At 33.8% G+C, this 16,583-nt stretch overlaps 1 protein-coding gene across 4 annotated transcripts in view; it reads right to left on the reverse strand.

Annotated features, from left to right (window-relative positions):
- Positions 1–16,583, reverse strand: part of SNX29 (sorting nexin 29) — a 133,715-nt gene that overhangs the window by 52,356 nt on the left and 64,776 nt on the right. For all 4 annotated transcript variants that reach the window (XR_011101751.1, XM_068699831.1, XM_068699833.1 and 1 more), the window contains exons 17-18: positions 16,037–16,092; positions 15,029–15,110 (exon numbers count right to left, since the gene is read on the reverse strand). Coding sequence is in view for 3 of the 4 variants with exons in the window: in XM_068699831.1 (XP_068555932.1) it covers positions 15,029–15,110; positions 16,037–16,092 (138 nt within the window). In the remaining variant the exon portion in view is untranslated. The remainder of the gene's footprint in view (positions 1–15,028; positions 15,111–16,036; positions 16,093–16,583) is intronic.

Consider the following 16,583-nt stretch of genomic DNA (forward strand, 5'->3'; position numbering starts at 1 on the left):
AATTGCAATTTTTAAGTTCTGCAAAAACACATATTAATTTCTTAGATAAAATTTCTTCCTGTTCTTTTATGCACATAGATATTGATTTCTTTTAGACAGTAAAACATGAAAATGCAACATTTGGAACCCTGTGCCATATTCAATTTATTGACAAATGTATAATAGACTATGAAAGGCATATTAAAGTTCATGATTTAGTACACATTTAAAGTTTTATTATCTCAAAAGGGAATACTATTCACAAGCCAACATATTTCAAAACACTCAACACAAATTCAATTGGGAAATCAAGCAAAGTAAATCCTAAAGATAAAACTGCTTGTATAAATTTATTCTGAATTAGTCCTACGAGGCATACGGGCAGTTATCCTTATTTAAATGAAATACAGATCATACAATCTAAGGACAGGAGAAACAGGGAATAATAACCTTTGTAGTCAAAAATTTGAAATACAATCAAAATCTAGCACTTTGCTACGTCTTAAAAGTAGTTAGAACTATTCTCATTATTTTCAACATATTCAGAATTTCTTTTGTGATCTTTTAATGGAAAATCAATGTAATCTCTGAATGCTAATTACAGAATACACTAAACAGATGCTATGGTGATGATGATCCTCAGTTTCTGAGCAAGAGAAAGGTTCCAGGTTTTTTAAACCACATTTTACCCTGGGAATAGTTTCCTTGCTGCATAGGGAGCCAATATCAATAACCCCAAATTGCCTCTACTATCTAAAAATTACTGTAGCTTTTATTCATTGAATATCTAAACACTGCAGAACTACTCAGGTGATGCAGCATAATTTTATCCCTATTGAACAGATGGAAAAATTGAGTCAAAAATATTCCCTGCAACTTGTTCAAGAAGCCTCCAAGAAATCTCTAACCAGGTGTTGCTTTCAAACTCAAGAGCCCTTCCCAAGGAAGGGCCAAAGGAAGAAAAGGGCAGATGCAGAAACCCATTGCTCTGGTCACAAGAAAGGAATCAAAAGAAGCAAGTCCAGCCAACTCATCCCCAGCTCACAGCAGCAATTCCAGTGATCTCAGCACAAAAGCAGACAAACTATAACTTCTTGTGGGCAGGGGGACTTTGTTTGACAAAGGGGTCGGAGGGAAGCAAGGAGTCTGAAACAAGGGGCATGTAGGGGAAATGGAGAAATGGAGATGCCTGAAATTTCAGAAAAGAAAATTTAAAGAGACAGACAACAGGGAGCAAAATATGGAGGACTGGAGAAAAACATGTGTGAGACGTGTGAGACATAAGGGACTGAGTCACAGGATATAACAAAAGATATATGAGAGGCTGTGGGTGATATTCAAGAGTGAGGTGAGTAATGATAGGAAGCCTGATGGATGCAGCTAAACCATACTATCACACTTCATTGAAGTGGATTACAAGACTTCTGTGTATTCTTGTCCCAAATTATCACATTGCACCTCAGAGGGACACTACTTTCTGCTACTGAAAAAAACTAAGCATATGTCATCTAAGTACAGAACAATATTTTAGGATCACGTTCTAGAAAGTTTAAAGGACTACTCAGGGCCTCATTCTTTGGTCCACTTAAAATTCAATTCCAAATAACAACATTTCATTTCAAATGCCCAAATGTTTTCCTGAAAATCATCCAATTCCTAACCTAAGTAATATTCAAACTTTTTACGCATTCATAGAGCAAACTAAAATCATTGCTGAAATGGTTATTTGATTGTAGACTTAAGATTTTGATTTGATCAAGAAATGAATTAAGTAGCTTTTGCCTGTAATTTAGGAGCACTTTCCAGTTGGGTCTCCTGTGTAAAGACTGACTGGTAACCTTTTCATAGCAATGATTTACAACAGCTGAAAGAAAAAAATAGTTAATAAGCACATATAATGAATTAGTCTCATTTTCTCATTACAAACATATTTGAAGTTAAAGATTTGAAGAGAAATAGCTGAAACAGTAGTAATTTAATAGTGGTTTTTTTTTTTTTTTTTTTTTAGAAAACTACCTGATAAATTGGTGTTGCTGAAATGCCGATTTGAAAGCACTAATTTAATGATTCTATACTGAAATGAGTAAAACCTAATTCCATGATACTGTTTTATTGAGACAAAAGTTTCTTTAATTGGTTATGGAATCTTTAACAGCATTTTTGACTCAGAGCTGCTTAATAGACCCTGGTAACAGATTAATAAATATTGACACCTTCAATTAGTAACCACTGACACCACCACTTATGCATAAAAACCTAAGGAAAAGAAAGGACAAGGACCAAATTTCCAGCTTGCCCCAGGTCCCTGTGTAGCTTCCTGGATTAAATTCTTATAATCAAAATTCTTTCTTCAGAGCTGCAGTGGTCTCAAGAGAGTGCTTTTCTTTTTGGATGCATAAATATCAATTGGTATATTTACAATTCAGTATTTGGTGCTCTTTCAAGCACCTTTCATAGAAAGAGATATTGAACGGGGTACTGCAGAGATTCTTCTGTTGCACTGATGTTCAGGATTATGAAAATACCAGATGAAGCATTAGGAACAAAATTCCGTAAACTGAATGACCATAAAATCTTTCCTACAAATAGGGCTCACATTTCCTGGTAGAACAATCTGAACACACTGAAAAATGGATGCTAGCCAGAGAACTCTGTAGATGGGAGCTCCGCAAATACAAGCCTGCCAGAGTAGAAGTCCCTGTGAGCCTATTCCGGAGGCAAGAAAAACTTCTGAAGGGGAGAAGGCACCAAAAGGAAGGCATAAAGTTGAACTCTACTATAAAATGTGCAGAATTCAATGTCACAAGATGCAAGAGAACTTGGAACATTTCAAAGGATATAATGAATATGGAGAAAGTTTGCAAACACAAGGTCATAGTTTTTCTTACGAGCATTAAAAAAATGCTGGGCAGTACAAGGAATGCAAAAGAGCCTGATTTACATTAAGGAAGCTGCTGTGACATTTGCCACCTAAGCACCATCATTAAAAAAAAAAAAAAGTGACTGAGACAAACCATATTGCTGCATTGCTGTATTTCTATTGCATTACTGTCCTTCTAACTAACTAAAAAAGTTTTTCTGGAGATTGTGCTGTTTGTTATAAATGCCCAAGCATGTGACAACAAAAAGAAAAATTCACAGCTAGTTTAGTAGAGACAACCCAATCGGCACAAATACAAATACGTAACGTTTAAAAAAACTAAGTGCCAATTTGCAGGTTAACTCAACTGAGCTATTTCCCTTGACCAGTTAAAGTTTACATTTGCTTTTAAGTAACACTAATTTTGGCCTACCACTGGTCCATAGTCTTATCTTTAGAACTCAGAACAGAAGAAAGTAGACATCAACTACTAAAGACACTTTGCCCCCACTCTTTTTTTTTTTTTTTTTTGCATCCTAGACTTCCATTCTTAGAAAAGAAGCTATAAAATGTTTCTGGAAGAAGACGGAAGAGGAGAATATTTGCTTCAGAAATAGGACTATCTGTTTAAATAGAAAAGATTAAGATAAAAAGGATAAAAAGATTAATAATCAAACCTGCAAATGCTAACAGAACATGTATATCTTAAGAAACATATTGCTAGCACTCAGCAGGATAAACCAATGATTGAACAACCATCATTAAATGGATGTTGTGTGTTTTCTAAGACTGGCGACTTGAACATTGTGAGAGATGGGAGAAGAGATTGTACAGGGAGGAAGATATGTGCTTAGTTTTCCATCCCCCTTCCCACAATAAGATCAAGAAAGCTTGAACCAATTACAAAATATATACAACAGATTACTCCAATTACCTTTTTTTTCCCATATACCATTTCTATCACTTTTTTTGGAGGAGAAAAAAAGACAAGGAAAAAAGGAGAAGCTCAAACTGCAAGCATCTCAGCTTTTCCCCTTCTTATACACAAAACTGGCATCTCCTTTAATCTTTTGCCTTTTAAATCGTTTATTTAAGAAATTATCTATTATACTATAAAATCATAAAACAAAAATAATTTTGTGCCAGTTCCAAACTTCAAAAAATTAACACTTTTCCTCGTATTTTCTTCTAAAATATTAAAATTATCTTCTCAAATACTTTAATTCTACTGTGATCCTCATAACTTTCATAAATATTAACAGTCAGGAAAATTTCCCTAAAAATACATTCTCTTCTGTGAAAACTGTGGAGAGAAAACATCAAGAACAAGTCAGGAACTTCTAAAAGTCCAGTTCAGAATTAAAGATGGAAGGCTGCTGGTAGTAAGAGATCAAACGCAGATGAGCTCTTCTGCATTTGATGTTCTCTTCAGCCACCTACCCCAGCTTATCACTTTTACCGTCTCCACTATAGCTTCCCATTGTGTATAAGGAAAAAGCTAAAAACAAACCAAAAAACTAATAACAACAACAAAACTGTTTAAAAATGTCTGTTAAATTTATTTAAGACAAAAAAAAAGATAAGAAACTGAAAAGCAACAATTTTGTTGCTCTGAATCATAAAGCAAAACTCTCACTAACACATAAAGAAATTAATTACTGGCTTAGAAAGTTATAGACATAATATAACCTGTGGTATATTTTTGTAGAGTATTGCTACGGTAACCCAAGAAAAATTACAAAGTAATTTTTCATTCACTTTAATTCATTCACTTTCGTAGAAACATGAGTTTCTGTAACTACTACTTGTTCTGTTTCTCAAAAACTGTTTTATGATGTTAATAAATTCTTAAAACTAATCACTCAACTTTAATGTAAATCATAATTATTCAGGATTAGTAAATTTAAAAAATTTGATCAAAATTTACAATTTAGAGAAATGTTTTTCAAAGGACTGGAACTACCTTTTCTTCGTACTTCATAGTGTGCTTTTCTGAGAAGATGCATGTATCTCAACCTAGTTAGGATGCTTTTATAAAAATTATTTCTCTACTTAAAACATACAGAAAGAACAAAAGGTGTAAGTTCAAACAGGAAGAATATAGCAAAAAAAAAAAAAGAATCAGTTACATTTCTTAAATTTACTTCAGGACAATGGGATTCTGTTTGGAATATAAATTCAAGCTAAATTCTCTGAAGTTAACGTAGAAGTGGAAGAAATGAATACAAATGCAAGTTATATTTTGATGCAGCTGCAGGACTGCATTTATGGTAAAGTTCCATCTTTGAAAGTGATCCAATTTCAGAATTTCTGCAGTAGTGAAAAACTAACAGAACAATGAAACTTCTCAGCTGTGATATGAGCAGCATTTTGTGGTTCTAGTGCACAGTTACCAGAGACATAATAGCAATTAAAGTGAATAAACTTGTAGCTCAACAAGACTACCTACTTTCTTGCATAGAGACTACAGATACCATAATGTATTTTATTTGCTATGTTAAAACCAACTTTTTGGTATTTAGTTCATAAATATGAGCAATAGGAATGTAAAATATATGAGAGAATGCACAAAGCATTAACTTTAAAAATGGCCAATGTTGTCATACTAGACAGAAAAGTGTTATACTTTTTAGGATTTTCCACTCACTTATATACATGCAGAATTATGCTCTGTGTGTTTCTGTAGTCACGGTTCAATTGCTATTCATCAAATCAGCACTAAAGTGACTGGGCAATAAAGAACAAAAGAAGCCTACCGATCCTTTTGCTGGATGGAATCAGTATTTTTATCTTTAACTCTTCAAATCAGAGTAGATTTCACTCAAATAACAACATAATTAGCTCTTTCTGACAGTGAAATATTACTCATAATGCCCCAAAATAATTAGCACTATTCCAAAGGGAGGCACCCATATAGTCATTGCAAAGCATGGTAACCACTGCAGTGAAAGAAGTTTCTGCAGAATGGAATACAGGGAAATGACAGAACTGATAGGCTGGTCTCCAAGTAAAAGATTTTGGGTGCTCTGACCAAGGGAAAGAAGGTATCTTACCAATCAGCATGTAAATAAGATGTGTGCTATTTATTCTGGATATATAGACAACAAACTATGTTTTTGTTTCTCTGTTAGTTACAAAATAATTTGAAAACAGAAATTCTACTTTTATTTTCCTAATATTTTTTGCATCCAGATTAGAATCATTATAGAAACATTTGTACATTGAGTTGTATTACGGTTTCCTTTAAAAAATATATTAAAACCTGCTATAAATAAAACCATTTTTCTTCTCTCTCCAAGATGTACTGTCTTGTCATTGTGCACTCCCTCCATCCCAACTGTTTAAAGCTTTCTCTACCTACTGTCATGCTTCTCTGACATATCCTCAGGTCCCATTATGGAAAATGTAGCGCACTCACCTTTTTGGCTTAGGAAACCACTCTCTTTCAGAATGCCATGAACCATATCTTTCTCTCAAATTTTCCCAATCATTCTAGGCCATTTTCTTCTCTCTTTGCCCTGAGCTGTTCTGAGATAGAATATGATTAGAAGACTGCACTCTTCTTTCTCCTTTTTGCCTGCTTACTGCCACAGCTGCTAAAGTAATCCAATTCCTCATGTATCAGGGAAATGAAAATCAAACTCTGAACTTAATTTTTTTTTTTTCAATTCCTTGCATACTTTAAGGGGTTTTGTTTGTTTGTTTTGGTTTGTTTGTTTCCTTTTGTTTATAAACTGTCAATCCATTGTCTTCTATTGTTAAGACTTCCGACTTTAAAGAAGCACTTTGCTAACACTATGAAATTGCTGGCTCTCTCACCCAGGGAATTTGCTCCCCACAAAAGCTCCTAGCTTCAGACACTGTTCTTCTCCTCTTTTATGCAGCATTTCTGTGAAAACTACTCTCTCTGATTAAGCAGAAGCATTCAGACACTGTGAATCCTCTTCTATTTAAAGGTATATTGCTATTCCTTCTGAGAGGAAGTGGACCAGACAAATCACTTGAAGAAGATCACTTGAAGTAATAGAAGAAATATTATGAGGAAAAAATATGAGTCAGTCAATATTAAACAGTAAAATTTTCAAGATGCAGAAGAATTAAGTTAGAATAAAAGAACGTTTATTGATGATAATCTATGGAGGGCTCCTATTGATATTCAAATAATAGCAGCCTTGTCTGATTAGCATGTTTATCTTTAACTTTGTTTTGTGTAACCTGAAATGTTTATTACCCTGCAAACAAGGAGGACTGCAAGTCCTGGTATAAATATTGGTATCTCTTTAAGAATCACAAAATCTGTTTCATTATCTTAAGTGTCAATCATTGGTAATTATAACAACAAAAGGTATGACTAATGGTATTATGGCATTTGCTGTACACTTCTCAGGAAAGTGCAATCCATATGTATACAGCAAATAGCACAATATTCTACAGCTGAGAAATACGACAAAGCAATACTATTGCAATTGCCATCTTGCTTTACACTCGCTAAACAAAATTGCAACTAACTATCACCACCTAGAGGTAAAGTGTAAATGCAAATATTTTTTTCTTAAATTCTAATCTGGATTCTGTCTTCATGCCCGTGAATATAGTAGACATATTATTTTCTAACAGTAGGCTGACTGACCAACACCTTGCTCACAAATAAGATTGGCATCAGACTGCACAGATCATGAACAGCAGTGAACAAAAAAAAAAAAAAAAAATAGAATACAGGATGTTTGTAAGGGAAGCATGTTTGCATGACCCCGAATTTTAGAAAGAAGCCTAATATTTAGATTTGTCTGTTTAAAGGACTAGGTTTTCTTAGCTGTTACTTTTTACGAAATATTCGTTTCTTCATATGTGGCCAGGTCCTTAAATGTTCATAACTGATTAGTTTGCCACTTACTAACAAACTTCATAAGAGAATAAACCTCTGAAGCTTATTCTGGAGTCAAAGTAGATAACCATAATTTTTCTAATGCTCTTATTAGAAGATATTGTTATAACAATCCAATCTGAACTCCTGACAGAAAGAATTTCATCTAATAATGCCTAAATAATCCCTATGATTTATTGATTCATAACAATACCAACGGGTCATCAAATTCACCTCACTGCCCAGGTACAAGATATACAACTATGTCAGCAGTAATACACTGCAAGACAATATTCAAGATACAAACCTGAAGCAAAACAAAACAGAGCAAGTATAAAGAGAAAGGCTGTGTTTCTGAATACATTAGAATAAGCTTGCAATGCATATAAGATAAACACTTGTGGAAGGAAAGGTTTCCTAATCATAGCTGTTATTTCCATTTTAGGACTACATTATACCTTCTTATCATAGCATTACAAGAGCAATTCACGTTGGGTTAATCCTACACCATGACCTTCAAGTTTCTTCCAATGTACAGTTACTGCAAGAAATACCGATTTCAACATTTACAGTTCAGAATATTCTTTGGTGAATTTTGGAATGTATTTTATCCAGTACACTTAGAAACGTACACAAAATAGTGATATATATCCAGAAAAGTTGCCCATCTTCCAAGATACTGCTATCTAGGGATTTCTTGATAAACAAGCAACATCTTTTGTGTTTGGATTGATTTTTTTCAATTTAATTTGCCCAATAATTTTCTAGACCCATGTGAACTTAGTGAATATGCAAGCTTTGAGGCAAGAAGACTCAAATTCCAATTATGTCGTGGAGAAAGCCACTGTCACACTTATTTTGAAACTGCAAGATAGTAGTTTCAATAGATGCTTTAATCTGCATATTGAAACAGTTTAAAAATCTCTCCATGCCTTTCAGGATTTGAAAGATTGCTACTGTATTCTCCCTCTTAGCTGTTTTTCTTGCAGGCTAAGAATTCCTCATATGCTGCTCAAATGAAAAAGCTTCCACTTTTTTTTTTTTTTTTTTTTTTTTAAATCTATCATTTTCCATCCATGCCTATATCCTTTCCAGTTCTATTTTTTAGAGAAGAGAGGACTAGAACTGCACACAGATAAACCAGAGCTTTATACATGGCATAATAGTGTTTTCTGCTTTTCTATCACCTTCCTAATGATTTCTAACAGTTTGCTCTTTTAAGACTTCCCTAATCCCTTTTTAAAATTTTCTGGTAACCAGGCTAAAAGCCATTTATCACAACCAGTTTTCAGCTATTTCATGATGAATTGCAAGGGTAGATTTATTCATCCTCTCATTCAAGATCTTCTACTGATACTTCCATTTAAAATAGACAATTTGCTAATTCTCCACAAGGAATAATCCAGAATGGGAATACCCCGTAAGACCTCCGTGGTGAACAGAAGTCTAAAAAAATATGCATTTTTATGTTACTGCTTTATGTTCTGAAACCTTTTTTTTAACTGCTTGAGTATTTGCTCTACTGACTCTAGCTACTGGCCTCTTCTTGATAACCCAAAATCATAACATCCCCAAATCCTGACTCAAACCTTTTTTTCCCCCCCACATTTTCATTCATGTAGCAAAATACTGGACCTGCACCCCTCTGATGCTTTAATATCCTCCTTTACCCAGTATCAATGAATATCAAATGGACCAATATCTTCCCTAGCATTTCATAGTAGCACATCTATAAACATAGATCTTCTCTCTCTCAATTTAGCAGGTAAATTTCCTTATGTTATCCTAGGGAATGACAAAATTGAACTTCACAACACATAGCTACCTCTTCTCAGTAGGGATCTCCTTCTTCAGATGACTACTTGCAGTGCAAGAGGAAAGAAAGCTTTAAATGCCTATTTAATTTTGGTAAAAATTATAAATAGCAGTATTTTTTTTTGTATTCTTGTTGTCACCATTTTTTTATTGTAGCCATCTCAATGTTGGTCTATTTTTGTTAAATAGTGATATTTCAGAAAACAAGAAAAATATTTTTGAAGCAAATTTAATAAAGACATAGAAGCGCACGGCCAATTCTAAACAGCTTTTTTTACTAAAATGTATACACTAATTGTTTTACCATCCATAGTTGAATGACAGAAGTCTGTGGCTTTTGTTAATTTCAAAGAAAGTGCTAGATGGTGCTAAGATGTGAGGGATGATTATTCTATCACTCACAACTATCCCTCTTGAACTCAAGTCATTCAAACTGAGAATAAAATTTGGCTGTGTTTCTAGACCTTGCTTTTAAATTCATAAGATTCGTAACAGGTAAATGCTGTCAGTTAATTACTACTACAGGAGTGTGGGGTAACTCTGCAAACATAGAGGTCTGCTTAAAGTTTCCACATCTAATAGGATAATAGGATTCTCTATAAAATGCTGCTTGCTTTAAGAGTGCACATCTTGATTTCTGAGCTAGTCCAGAATCTTCAATCCTTAACAGAAATTTAAAAAAGAAAAAACTATTTGATGGTTAAAACTATTTAAAGCATTAAAATCTGCTGTAAAAACAAACCAAAAAAAAAAAAAAAAAAAAAAAGGAAGACCATAGCAAAAAACACCATAACAAAACTCCTGCTGGGATCATAGTCTATTCATATCTTTTTTGTGATGCTCAGGTCTGGCCCCCCGAGATATAAATTAAAGTTAACATGCTATTCATTTCTCTTCCTGTTTCAAGGAGCACAAATGGAAAACTGGCATTGATTCTGAAGAGGCACAGCTACGCAGGTTTATTTTTCCTAACTCTTAATATTTCCAAGAAGAATCACTTATAACTCCAGGATAAAGGATGACAGACACTATACTTATAGGTTCATAGTTTTCAACATTATTTGACACACTCTGCAAATATATCCACCTTTTTTTTTTGGCCATTTCCAAGCCACATAATAAGTATGTCATAGCTTATTTTCTGCTGAAAATATCTGTTTATGAATAAAAAGGGACAGAAGATGCATGACAGTTCTCAAGTGCGTCAGTAATAAAACTGACGTAGCAAATCTCTGCACACTGTCTTTTGCTCTCCATCAACTGAACAAATGCTGTAAATCTGCAATTTCTAACCAAAAGAAGTAGACAAGACAACCCACAACAGGAGAAAAGGGGAAGACAGTATCTCTAGCTTTTTAATAACTTTTTTTTTTTTTTTTTTTTAAAAAAAAGGAAGAAAACATTAGTTGTTTCAAATATATTTACATGAACTGGATATGGAAAAGCAGTGGTCAAGGTCCATGCCTTTTTGTGACATCTTCAGCAAGACTTGGCAGCAACATCTTACTACAAGACTGTTATGCATACAATCTAATTTTCAGGCAGGCGAAGCATATTTCTAATTCAAGTACAGTTATAAGTATCTAGCATATCTGAAAACTATGCTTACCCAAAACAAGTTTGAAATTTTGCCTGTACCAATTGGCACATTTCTGCTTTCTCCATTTATTTCATAACTTTTTCCTCAGAACTTGCCAGCACAATTAACAGCCCATTTTTATGTCCAAGTTATGGTTACCAAAGCATTCAGAGAAATACGAACTTCAAAATATATGGGAAATGATCTCAGCAATATTAAAAAGTTGCAATACTTCTACCAAGAATTCTCAATTTTCTTTACATTGATATACTACAAGCAGAATCCTCACACAGCTGATACAAAGAGTTACAAACACTTTATTTTCTGCTGTGGAGAAATAAATGATAAAACATCAAATATAATGCTTATTATGAATAAGAGGACTCTCAGAAATGAGCTCAGTCATTTATCCTAATTGTCACTCCTAGTCCTTGTCTGTTCATTACATACTGGTAGCCTAGTAAATATCCTCTTCCACAATTTCAACATTGAATCGAATTCCCTGTAATCAGGAGCACATGTTTTGGCAGAGATTTAACTAGATAAATGCACAGTGCTGTTATTGAGGCTATTCTGAAGTTTTATAAATTAATGCTTTCCTGATAGCTATAAAATGCAGAATATATATTCAGTAAGCACATGACTACGTATCTGATCAGAGATGTGGCAATCACTTCAACTCCAAGTGTTTAATCATAGTGATATAATGTGCTATATAGAGAGCATAGGTTTATTTTTGGACAGATTCCTTTTTTTTTTTTTTTCTCCAGGTGCACGGTGGCAGAAAATAGTTATTTGCTAGACAGATACTCTTATCAGTCATACTACAAGAGATCAAAAACTAGTAGGAATGCCATTGATGTATTCTCCCATAAGGAAAGATCTTAACAAGTACTAAGATCAAAGTTTAATAGAAATGACAGAAGTTTTAGGTCACTTCTACAGGTAGCTTTTGCTCACTTTTCTTTTTAAAATTTCAAAAGACAAAGTTGAGCAAATATACAACTGCTCACCAGAGGAATTCTGTGATATTCTGTGCTGTTCTGTAATTAAAGACAAACAACTCTGACCATGGATGTTCTATGTCTATAATAAATAAGAAATTTCTATCTTTCCATATCACATATCTTAACGATCTTAGCTTAGCAATATGGTTTAGAGGTGGACTTGTTAGTGTTAGGTCAGAGGTTGGACTCCATCTTGAGGTCTCTTCCAACCTAGATAATTCTGTGATTCTATCTCCAGTAACTTCCTACTGTGAATAGATAATGAACAGAACATTCAGAAAAGTAACTTGAGCATTTTTCAAATAAATATACCCATAAACAAATTTTGCATACTAGTGATGTCCAACATGACATATATGCATAACAATATATTGCAGAAATAAGTAAATTCTCAAAGCTGTCTTCTGACAATCTAAAATTTCAAATCTTTTTACAATCTTCCAATGATATTTTGCTTCATTTCTTCCTCTTGTTAAAAGGCCCACCCTTTAATCAGAAGTTCTTTGTTTTCCATCAATGCTGAGTAATTGATGAAGTCTATTAAAACCCACTCTGTTAACAGCACAACTTATTTTCTAAAATGCCACGCTAATGATGGAAATGATAAGGTGCAGAAGCACAATAAAGAATGAAATTTAGTTCAAGTCACTGTAGTTAGGCCCTTATCCAAAGCCAACTGAGAGCAGTGTCTCACCCTCCACTCACTCACGCAGGTTTTGGATAAAGCTCCAAACATGCTATAAACCAGGAAGCTAGGTTTATTTCTTCCTATTAAGAAAACATGCCAAACGTCTATAATGCACATGAATTCCACATGCTTTCTCAGTTTTCTTGGTGCCTTTTTTTATAGTCAAGTACAGTCAAATTTTGTCCAAAACTCTGAACTCTTGAGTAACAAAGTTTGATAGCAAGTTACCATTAAACTAAAAGTAAACAGAATTCTTCCAAGACCTAAGCAAAAGACCTTATATTTTAATGAAGTAGAATATCAAGTGACATTTAGTTATCTATATTGTGAAAAATATAAACTAAGATTTTCTAAATGATGAAGTCATTTGGAAAAATCTCAGATCCAGGTTTACACAACCAAGCTACAAATGCAACTGACTTCAAGATCATGTGCAACAGTATCACAACAGCACTGGTGATGCAAGATGTTTCAGCTGATGGGTACCCAACTTGGAGTTACTGCATAGGGTTCTTCTGGGGGGTTTTGTTTTTTTGAGACAAAGGCATTGGCACAGCCTCAATATTTGGTTCTGCCCTACAAAGCAAGCCTTTAACAATCGTTCCATCAAAGGAATCACAATAAATGTCATGTACTAATTCACCCAAGTTCTCCACCTTCCCAGGCAGTGATAATCACAACTTCTCTCAAATTTTTAGTATCTTACACAAACATTCGCAAATTGAGTGTCTGCACTACCACATAGCACATAATGCTACCCAGCCATTCACACTGAGACTGTAAAAGTGAAAGCCTTAATAGAAGTGCATGTTTTAAGATAATAGCTGGCAGAATGCTTTTATCAGTCAACCAAATTATTTCCAAGGTTTGCTCATTACTTTGTTCTGCCCCGTTAGCAACAGTATGCTAATGAAGAAGGATTTACTTCAACTTAATTTCCTTGAAAAAGTAAATATAGACATTGAGAACCTTCCAATATGTCAGCAGGTTGATAAACACGGCAACATGGGAAACAAACAGGAGAAACGAGAGCTCCTTCAGTCATCACAGAACTGTAGCAGCATTATAGTAACAGAGATGTGGTGGGATACTGGTACATCTAAGGATTTCTGTTTTGCCAGACTGGTATCTGGGTTTGGGAACATGTAGGCAGTTACAGTACAATGGAAGAACAAGTGAGAGACAGAAATGCAATAGGGAATTATCAAAAATAATCACACTTGTCAACATGTTAGCCTTCCAGACGCACTCATACACCTAAATCTGACTAACTGATTGTTCAACACTTTTGAATAAATTACTAACTCAGTACAACTTCAGTATTGCCAGCTTTTCTTTGCATTAGCTGAAGACTTATTTTTCATTATACTTTACTGGCCAAAAAGGTGGTTTCCTGTACTAACAGTCCATAAATAATTCAGAATTCTATAAAAATCATTGTTCAAAGTGAGAGGAATGTTAAAAATTCCCAGAAATCTTGTTTAAAGCTAAGCACACATTGCTGAAACACGGGAAAGACTAAATGTTTTCATGCATCATAATAATTATACTAATAATTATAAAAAATGCTCAAAAGTTTAAAAATTTATCATAATAATTATGAAAATAATCCACAAAGAGAAATACAAGTAGATTGATAAAGCACATCAAAGAGCTGTTTAAGGCTAGCCATTCTATAGGCAAAATGGCAGGGCTATAACTGGTCTAAAGCTGAAAATCCATGAATCAAAAAACAGTATGGGATTTCAATGCTTCAGCTACAAGGCAGGCTAGACTGCAAACTCTAAATTTAGACCCAGCAGAAGCAAAACCCACTATGAACATACCCAGTGACACACAGTTAAGGCTTTCTGCACCATTCAAAATATTTTTGAGCTACTAAGTAATCCATATCTGTCTGTCTGTCAAGTAACATTTCTGGTCATTGATATTGCAGAACTGAAATAGAGTATTTACAACATGCATATTGAAGAAGGTATTACTAGTCAGCACTGAATTGTTGTGCTCTGGTCAATGCAGCCATTTTATTAACATGCATTTACACTATTAAGAGCCAACAATCAAAATAACGCTATTTTGAGGATCACTGTCATCCTATGTAGGAACATGTATGAAGTTACTGCTGATGTCCTTTATCTGATCTCTAATAAAATTATACTGAGATCCTTAAAATATTAAAATGTTCCATTCCAGTCAGAAAGTGTTTATTGAATTTCTGTTAGAACGTGTTACTTACCTGATAAACATGGAATGCATTAGCAGCTTTTCCACGCAGAAAGACAGAGGGAATCCAAACATTAATAAGAGCACGATTTGATCTGAGGAGATGAGAGATAAACTTAAAATAGATAATCATATTTACGTATTAAAATTGCAAAGTAGTAGTTCCAGGTATTTAGGTAGTGATCAAGGTCATCAACGAAGCAACTTAACATTTCAAATGGAATACCAGAAAATTTGTAGTTCTGCCTGAGCCTGTTATACTTACTATATCTAAAAGCGTTCCCTAAAATTAACGTAACTGGGGAAAAGATTAAGCAAATCATCTTTTACTTTTGTGAATTTGACAACATTTGATTACATACATGAAACAAAAATTATTCATTTCAACAAGTTCAACAGTGAGGTCCACAAAACTCAACAACAACAACAACAGAGTTCATCAAATAACAGAAGAGCACTGAACAGTTATGGAGAAGCAATTTCCACCCTCTCTCTTTGTGATTTACTTCCAAATTTCTGCAATAGAAAAACACCAGCTGTATTTTCACCCCATCATCCTCAAAAAGCTAGATTCCTTAGTCAGACTAATAAAAGCAAAGCTTCAAATCACACCACTCTAAAGTGATCTGTGGTGACCTACTTTATTTTTTTTAATAGTACTATTTGTATGCATTGAGATGAGAAAAATGAGAAGGACCATCATGTTATTAGTATCATCTAGAATCTACCAAAACCAAAGCAACAGAAAACAGTAACTGTTTGGTGCTGTGCTAGAATACTAGGTTCTAGGACACTGGAAGAGCACTTCAAGAAAATGTCCATGAATCTGAATGCCTTGCATACATTATTAAAAACTACATGGACCATGTAGCTCTCCATGCTTTTTAACAATGGAGCACCATATCTGAGAATTTATTTATTGGAAATAATATAGGAAAAGGAAATTATTCACTCTACTTGCTTTTTCTTCTTTCCCATAAAGACAACATGGAAGCAGAAATATGCATATTAGAAAACTTACATTTCAAAGTCTGACAAGCTCTGATCTTCAGATGTTTGACTCAAATCTCCAGGGACCTATATTTACAGAACAGAAACAATTCCCGCACACTAGTTATTATGCTTTCTTAATGGAAAGCATATGATAAGAAAAATAAAATTTAAAATTCAAGTTATAAAAAGCCCCAAAAAAAAAAAAAAACTATTACTGAGAAACTATTAAAAAATTAAACAATTGTGTAACAGTAATGTAAATGTATCACCCTTGCAAGGTTTCCTTGTTAGAATTTGCTACAGTTTTGTGAAGAAACAAATCTTACTTTGTAAACTTTATAAAAGGATGTAATTTTGAAAGGTATAGAAATCCCAGAGCATCAATATTAGATCTTTATAAACAAAGCATGCTAAAACAAAGTACCTTGTGTTTATAAAGAATTTATGGGAAAAGTTGAAGCACATAAAACCAAGTGAACATTTTGTCTTATACTGCACATTCTACTAAGACACATGATCATTTTATGTTAGCTGTGTTATCATAAAACATCAAATTGCTATGAAACTTCATAAAA

The sequence above is a fragment of the Anas acuta genome, chromosome 15, assembly GCF_963932015.1.
Source record: "Anas acuta chromosome 15, bAnaAcu1.1, whole genome shotgun sequence".
In the NCBI taxonomy this organism is placed as follows: domain Eukaryota; kingdom Metazoa; phylum Chordata; class Aves; order Anseriformes; family Anatidae; genus Anas; species Anas acuta.